Source organism: Lasioglossum baleicum, chromosome 6 (genome assembly GCF_051020765.1).
Source record: "Lasioglossum baleicum chromosome 6, iyLasBale1, whole genome shotgun sequence".
NCBI lineage: Eukaryota > Metazoa > Arthropoda > Insecta > Hymenoptera > Halictidae > Lasioglossum > Lasioglossum baleicum.
The window spans coordinates 18653963-18663032 of record NC_134934.1 but is presented as its reverse complement, the minus strand read 5'-3'; the positions used below and the strand labels follow the sequence as shown (position 1 = coordinate 18663032).

At 34.9% G+C, this 9070-nt stretch overlaps 1 protein-coding gene across 3 annotated transcripts; it reads right to left on the bottom strand.

The window, feature by feature from the left end:
- Nucleotides 1–393: 393 nt before the first annotated feature.
- Tapas (tudor domain-containing protein 7 tapas) lies at nt 394–9070 on the bottom strand. 3 transcript variants are annotated; one of them, XM_076426170.1, is made up of 17 exons: nt 8735–9070; nt 7182–7344; nt 6893–7101; nt 6719–6813; nt 6469–6583; nt 5937–6395; nt 5658–5828; nt 5130–5480; nt 4871–5038; nt 4499–4756; nt 4166–4411; nt 3739–4086; nt 3451–3662; nt 2867–3080; nt 2658–2776; nt 2396–2547; nt 394–2316 (listed from the first exon to the last, which is right to left on the bottom strand). In XM_076426170.1, the coding sequence occupies exons 2-17, from the start codon at nt 7261–7263 to the stop codon at nt 2093–2095; spliced, it is 3423 nt and encodes a 1140-aa protein (XP_076282285.1). In that variant the 5' UTR covers nt 7264–7344; nt 8735–9070; the 3' UTR covers nt 394–2092. The 3 variants fall into 3 exon arrangements, with proteins under 3 accessions (XP_076282285.1, XP_076282286.1, XP_076282287.1); XM_076426171.1 differs by lacking the exon at nt 8735–9070 and adding an exon at nt 8260–8675; XM_076426172.1 differs by lacking the exon at nt 8735–9070 and adding an exon at nt 7647–8226.

Here is a 9070-nt window from a genome sequence, read left to right as displayed (position 1 = left end):
ATAAAAATATATTTCTAATAAGTACCTAACTTCATTAAGTTATATGTATGTAATATATGTATGTATACATACGTTAAATGATACGAATCTATATAAAAATTTATATATCGTTTTTAAGGACGTTATAAATCTTATACCAAGGTATATGTATATGTATACATATATTGTAATATATAATTATATACAACATTTTATTATATGTAGTACATAATCTCTTCAATACTTTTAGATTCTAATTATAAATCACTATATGTATTTTAATAAATCGTCTTTCCGAGCTTAAAAAACTGTACAGTCTTACTAAATAAATATTTACACTGTTGACAGGTTTTATAAAATCTGTTTGTAAGAACTTGTAGGAAACTGTCAAGTTAAAATAATTGGTATAACATGTTCGTGTAATAAACATTAGTATTTATTGGCACCTTTTATCAAGTTATCATTATCAAAAATAATATTTTGCCAAAGTGTAACATATAAATTATATACCGATCTCTCGATTTACGCAGAGAACACAGCATCATGTTGCAAGAGAATATCAGTCGTATTAGGTACAGCAAACATAGAAAAATAAACGAAAGAGAGCAAGTAACATAGAAAAGAACATGTAACATCGAAGATCCGATGATCAACTTATTTAAGTAGTAATACGTAAGTAATTGCATTCGACTATTTGTTTGCAATTTAACCAATGTACAAGTAGTTAAAACGTCGTAGCGATAGATACGTAACTGATCACATCGCATGAAAAAATACCGTCTTTATGTACGAGAAATATCAATTAACCGAGTATAAAAAAGTAGCGTGTAAACCCAGAGATCGGTGTGGTATTATCTTACTAATTTCACAAAAAAAAATAAAAGTTTTTTTCATAAATCATCATAATTAACTAACACTTATGATCTATAATCTATAATATAATGTACTTTAACGTCGCATACATGTTGAACTTAATTAATGAAAATATCGAACATAACGAATAGCTCCTTAAAATAAAGTAAACATATAATACGTATAAACTATAAACTATAAACGACTACAGATAATGCGTACGATTATGTTCTCAGATATAATAATATGTAATAAAATTACATTAGCAAAAATAAATAAATAATAACAATATCGACAATAGTAAAGGATGCTGCTATAGGAAACAAGTTAGTATCAACTAATAAAAGATGATTTATCACATAGAGAACAGAAGGTTTTAACTGTTACTGGAAGCTAGAATACATACTCTTTTCTTAAAAATTATAGCTTCGGGGGAAGCTAAAGATAAAAAGAAACAAATAATAAGCAATGTACGCACAGGACGCGTATGTCAAAAGAATGGAATGCTTGTCAGTCAGAGTCTTTTGATATGCCACAGCCGAATTCTATGTAACCGCGTTACGTTTCAGCGCGTGACAAGAAAAATAAAGGTATTCGATAGACTCGATCAATAATAGAGGAAAAATAATATACATTCTCAACAAATGTAATATATGAAATAAATGTGCGTAGTGACTATACATCTTGCCAAGTCTCCGAGTAGTAAACAACGTATCCGTTGAAAATAGTAATGTATTGCTTGAATCTTTAACCAAGTAGTTATTACTTTGAGAAAATGTTGGAAAATAATAAATGTTTTCTAAAAAAACAAAAAAATAGAGGTTCAGTTCTTCAAAGAAATACACAACATGCATATCCGTATACTGTATACACGTGCGAGCGTATACGCGCATATCTATACAGCTTTTATCTCTATTTCTTTCTTTTTTTAATATATTTTTATTATTTGCAGTCACTGAAAGTTGAATATTCTCTCTTCAAATATACTACTTAGTAGAAAGATTACTTTTATATACAAACACACCTACCCTCAAGAATAAAATATCGAACCTGTACAACACGTTTCTTTTTAGCACATGTTTTTATTAGGAGAGGAAAGAGAGTATGCTTCGTTCATACTAGATGTCGGAAACTAATGCGATTCTCTCCTCAGTTTCGCTAGGTTAACTTTGAGCCACTAAATTCAGTTTTGATCGCGCGTATCTCCTCTAACATGCACACACTATTCAACGTATGCGTGTTTGCGTATTTTAACTTAAAATTATTCTATGGATATAGCCCGACCTTCGTTGACTAAGAGCTCGTCAATGTGAACGTCCTCGTCCGTGCTAACGTTTATTAACTTTAAACCCAATATCGTGTCAGCCGGAGAAAGTACGTCCGGCTTCGATTCGACAACTATAGAGACAAAACTCTTTTCCACGACCAATTCTTGAAACCTTAAACTGTCCTCGACAGACCAATCAACGTTAATCGGTCGTATGCCTGTATAAAATTTACATTACAAGTCTAGAAAATGAAAAAATATAAAATCAAGTATTCAGAAATGTAGTCGATTACATACCAGCAAGCCTTGCTTTAATAGCTTGATAAGGCAGTTCTAGGAACTGGCTTTTCAGAGGTTGCAAGTTATTTAGCGGCAGTACCGACACGTCTCCAAAATCACAAAAATAAACGCTAACCATATTCTCTTTGATTATACTCGAAATGCATACCCTTAAAAGTGTTTCAGAAAATAGATAAGAGTACATTAATGAACTCGAATATTTTCATAGCGAAGAACAAATGCGAAAGATTATAAGCTGAAAATTTGTTCATATTCTTACCTATACCAATGACCATCGATATGTTTGGCGGCATAGAGCTTGCCTTCCCTCACCGAGTCCGCAGACGGAGTAGGGCCTTTATAGAATCTACAAACTTCTTGCAGTTGAATCATCATAGTCTGAAACAAATAAACCACACAATTCATTTAAGTTTTACATTGATTTAATATGTACATAGACGCTTGGTACATGAATAGAGAGGAACTTACTTCCAAGGAACGCTTATCATCGAACGGCTGGACAGTAAAATTTCCAGGATGAGCTGCCATTGTTATATGCACGTCGAAATATTCGCCAATTCCCGATATTTTCGGTGGTCTTAAAGACCTCAGTTCGTCATCCTCATTTCCAGGGAGTTTTGAATTGGTACGTTCAGTGCGTTTCCTTGGTTTTATATTGTTATTTCTATCATCACCTTCCGACCTAGACATCAGACACAATCAGAATAATTATGCACCGTTCTATAGATGTGCAGAGCAAGCCGAAAATATCGAGTCGAAAGTCGAAACGAATTAAACATTGCCACCTTATTATTCCTGGATTACATACTAATCAAATTGATCAACATTTAGTTGGTAGTATGCTGATCGTGAAATTAATCTGTAATCAACTAATCTACACTAAATAATTATAGAAATATCAAGAAACAACATTACTTGTCCTCTCTCTCTCTCTCTCTCTCTCTCTCTCTCTCTCTCTCTCTCTCTCTCTCTCTCTCTCTCTCTCTCTCTCTAATATCCTAATATCCCTAATATACTTGTAGCATTAATATTGATATTTTTATGCGGTATACCTAAAGTCCTCGAGCGCCAAAGTGTTATTGATGGAAACAAGCATGTTGCTCGGCTGAATTCGTTTAAATAATTCTACGACTGGCACATTATTTTTTGATGACACAACTTTGACAAGAAGCGACTCTCCATGCGGGGCAAGCTCTGAAAGCTTCGCAACCATCTTTTCATTAAACATTGATTTATCAACATTATGAAGATGCACTTTCATAGCCTGTTGGATAAAAAGAAGCGTAAATGAACTGTTTCGTTAATTTTTCGACGGTTTCGCTGAAAGAAAATCAAGTTACCTGAGCCGGGTATTTCGCTAATATTTCAGACAATTTCTCCAAAGACAGAAGATTGCTCTTGGAGGTGCTAACAGTTTTCCCGAAATCAATTAAAAATGCTTTCAATTGATCGTGGAAGTGACTGACAACTTTTCCTCTGTACCAATTGTTGTTCACCGATACGAAGTATGTTTTATTTACGTCGATGTCCGTTACTTTACAATTTTCTACCTCCTCTGCATTTAATCCGGTACATATTAACCGATTTAATAAACTAACTAAGATCTTCATACTCTCGGACTGCACTTGTACGAAAACGTCGCCGTTCTGTTCTATGTGTGAAATAAATACCTCTGATACCTGCCCCTCCTATAAATAATAAATACAAATTATTTCACAAAAATCCGTCAGTGGAAAAATTCATATTTTTCTCAACTCTGATACATACAATGTCCAGTTTAGGAGCAGCGACAGTGTGTTGCAAAATTTGTTTAGACAATTCAGAATTCACGTTGATATCATCTGGTCCGTGAGTATCTTGGAAGATCACCGTCGTGTACGGTCCATTCTGATCTTTATTACGACTGACCACTTCAACGTACAATGCACGTTCAAGCAGATATTTTTCAATTTGCCCTAAAATACTGTTGCACTCGCTGAAGTCTTCAAAACCGGACAGGCATAATCTCAGTGCCTATGTAATATAAGAAGATTAAAAAATCACACAATTCAACTAAAATATTGCTACTTATTCTATCTTGATAAATGTATATCGTAATACCTGAGCCGGAAGCATGCAAAATGTTTTCTCTAATGTCTGCAATCTGCTTTGATGGAAACTGTCCTCGTCTCCTAGATCGATAAAGACAACTGTAACCATTCCAGTTGCAGCATTATGCGCGATACAACGAACTCTGTGCCAGATGTCATCCTCCAAAACCACGTAATAATTACCAACTTCAATCGGTGACAATTTACTCGAAGGTGTTAGTTTCTTATAATACTGACTCATTTCTGTTGTCATAACATCGAACTGGTCCTGCTCGTAAAACATACAAATAAATTAATAGGAACTGTTCCACAATTACTTGCGATTCATGTAGACTGTAGACAGTTTAGTTATGTTAATGTTATAAGATATAGAAAAACTTACACTGTGTTCTTCTCCTACAAGCCTACCCCAGATCTCTGTAGTACTCGTAACCAACGTAACCAACACAAGCCAAATATCATCTCCTGGTAACTTGAGTGGCTCGGGAGCAGGAGGTCCAATTGGATGCAAATGAATCTTATCATTTTTCGATGAATTCATTTTTCGTACCTAAAAGATAAACACGCAAGGTACGGCTTGGCTTTTCTTTCATCGACAAATTCATGTACAATAACGTTAATCCGTTCATTTGCTTTCTTACTTTTTCCGTAGACGAAACATATCTGCGCAGAATCACCGAGTTGTCGACTCCTTTTTCCAAAACTATCGCTGGACATTCTTCAATAATTTGCTCCCAGTTTCCTGGTAGAACTTCCCTGTATTGCTGCTTATAATATATAGGCACCTGGTGCATGAAAATACCATTTGGATGCGCATCTATTATAAATAAAACTCGATTGTATATTGTATGTTTATCCTTAGTTTCGTTCAATCTGGATGGTGACCCATATTTCTCGTTAAGGTCCAGCAAAGCCATTTTTGCTGCTAGCTTCTCCGCCTCTTCTTCCGATCGTGCTTCTTCGGGATAACTCGAGTATCCGTGCGGTCCAATCTGGGAAAATATTCATGCACATACGTTCACAGTCAATTTTTCATTATCATTTTTTCTTATAAAAGGTATAGCAACCGGATTAGATGATCAAACGTCCCCATCCCAAATCCAAATTGATCTTTTCTCATATTACTTGATCCTGATAATATACCATTTTACAATCAACTTTTTACAAACCTTCACTTGGGCGAACACTGCTCTCTCTTTCGCATTTTTAATTGTTGTAGGACAAATTTGATATACTGGTTCTGGAAGATTTAGCCCAACAGCTTTTCTTCTCAACTCCTCCCGTGGATCGCTAGAGTACGGTGCTCTCAGCGCATTTCTTCTGGCATTAAGTAGTGGTGGCTGAAAAGAGGATATATGTCTTATTGTATTACCCGAATTATTATTCGAAATGAAATAATATAACATGAAACTTGTTGAACAGTGCTAGATGCTAAAATAAATATTTACCACATTCATCACTGTATTCGCCGCTGTATTCACAGCTGTATTCATCGCTGTATTCACCACTGTATTCATCGCTGTATTCACCGCTGTATTCATCGCTGTATTCACCGGTGTATTCACTGGTGTGTTCACAGGTGATTTGTGAATTTGCGACAGTTTACTATCTGCTAGAAGTCGTCCAGGCGAATAAGGAGACAACACCTCAGATCGTGGAGGACTCGATGGAATATTGGGACGTAAACTAAGCAATGAAGGGATAGTAGAACTAACTTTGAGCCTGTCGCTCAAATTAGAAGGTTTTGCTTTAGTAAGAGTATCCACATTATTATTCACAGTCTTTGGTTTTTGATGTATCACAGGTGCTACGATCTTTTCATTGCTCTTCGCATAGGGATCAACTTTAGGCTTATTAGAACTTTGGTTTGGCGATATAACTGCATTTGCTTGTTTCTCTTTCAGTCTCTAAAAATGTATAAAGATGATTAAAACATTTTCACCAGCATAACAATACGCACGGCGTTTGAGAACCACTTACTTTACTCGGAGATGTTGGTGGCACTCCAGAATTCTGTTGAATGTATCTTGGTTTCTCGCTATTCTGATAAATGGTAACTTTTGTCGGCTGCATCGCGGGGGGGATTATATTCTCCCTAAATAACACGTTTAAACATTCGTAATTCCTTCTTAAATTGAAGCTTATATTTTATATATTAAGTCGATTTTAAATGTATTCATTGTATCTGGCCATAAAGTGCTTACGTCGGTTTAAATAAAAATGCAATTACCTTCCGTTCGTATGAGTAGTATCAATTCTTGTAGAACGAGGATACTTTCTCGTTGTTACAGGTTGACGATATGGCGTCGAATGTCTAGTATTCACCTAAAAATAAATAATTAAACAAACGTATTACATTGAACGCTTATAGAAAATACAGCAACATGCGCAAACATTTATGTACCAATTTTTTAGATTTCTTTGATGTTGATTTTTGTCGTGAAATTAATTTTGAAATGTGTGCAGACTCCGAAGTAGGTAGAGCCTCTATGAAATAATCTCCTCCTCTTTCGCTGGTTCGAATACCAGGAATGGTGTTTAGGAAAGCAACCAGATTTGAATATCCAAGCTTTCTAAATGGTATATTCTCATCGAGAAGAATCTTATAATCCCCTGAAGAGATTTTTAGCGTGTCAGTTGTTTCAATACACAAAATCTAAATTAATATCTATTTATTCGTTTAGTTTACTTACTACTCAAGTTATCTAGTCTAAGTCCACTCTTTGAAGATATTAGACATGCTCGAATATTTTTTACTACTTCGTCTTTGTCCATTACTTCTACTTTATGTGACGAATATTAATAATAAAAATAATATATATATGTATATAACTTGTAGCAGTAATCACAGTTATCCTGAAAATATTCAGCAAAATTAATAGAAATCCGTTACCGTTTGACAATAACGATCAAGATTATTAACGTTAATCATTCGACTGTAAAATCCGATCAAAATCAACATAACGGTCGATAAACGATAATAAATTCCATCGATTCGCTTATTTACAATATATTTATTTAGTTTCTTTCATTCATGTACTATGGGTTAGAATGGCATGGCGTTTATTCGTATATAATATGTAAATAGCAAAAAATTGAATTTCACGCATGCATTTCACGGATGTTTTGACAGAGAACGAGAAAAAATGAATCTTTACAATACACACTCTTCCCTAGAACAAAGAATTCACGAATAAACTGTAACAATGACAAATTTAACGAAGCAAATGAACAACGATACAACAAAGTAAATATGTATGTAAATAGTATTCCGAATTCGCGTATTTGAGAATGTGTGTAACTCGGCCTCGGCCGACGGGCCAACACCGGCAAATGGCGATCGCATCGGTATTGTATTTAGTTTGCGACAAAATTCATGTGACCTTGTCAAATAAATAAAATAATCATCACTTCGGATAGATCAAGACAAAGATTCTCGTTCCGATAAAATTCAGCGAAACCCTCTAATATTTTAGTGTATTACTTCTGTATATGCGCACACACAAGTAAATATATTTACATGTATACACATACACGTTCCCATTTATGATTCGAATGACATTTTTTTGATCGCTCGTTTACCATTCATAACACGATTTAGCCTCCCAAGAATTTAATATGTAAATTTATTTAAATTCGCGCAGTAATATGGTACCTTCCTTAAATCACTATATGTAAATAACATGTACCTCAACGAAATCGAGATTCAAATTCAAATATCTGTGATAATCGAAAGATAATAGAAATCTCTAACTAAATATGTATATGTACCTATTTATTTAAAAGAATCTGGCACGACTATTAGAAGTCTGATTGCTCAACAACGGTTTCGTTCAATTATATAGATTCGCCAGAAATTAATCAGTAACAAACGCAACCGACAAGCAGCCGAAAATGCGATTATAATTTGTATTGTTAGATTAAACGCATTATTAGGTTTGACGTCGTATTAAAACCAATTATACATATAGTTCCAGATGACATGTAACGAGTAGACAAACTAGAATTGAAAGTGTTCTGACAACAGATGTACACTAAACTACGTAAATATGTATTTACACAGAATACACTATTCGCGAAACGTAAATAGTGTGACACACGCGTGCGAAAGAATGAATTTGAATCTTTATGGAATCTCTCTGTCAACCAAAATCACACGGTAATTTGTCGGAGAACGAAATACCTATCGCAAAAAAATTGAGGCCACCGTTATACATATATCTAAATGTATAAGTCGAAGACATACCTATATTCCTTAATCGTCGTATATGCAAGAACAATCACAAAACACGGTTCTTCGAAATTTCAACGGAACACCACTTCCTCAAGAGAGCGATCACTACTTGGCAACAACTCGATTGAATCTAACATTCCCTTGTTTATCTCTCGCGAACAGACCTGTTCAGTTCCCAGTTCACGAACTCCATTGTACCTCTGCAAAGCAGCAGCCCAACCTATCACCAGCTAAAGTAACATGAAATTCCTCAGTCGGCCAATCAGACGCCTTCGCTGCACTCCCCACTACACCGCGGCGGACCAATCATCGGACAGAGGCGAAAGGGCGGAACATTTAACGAACAAC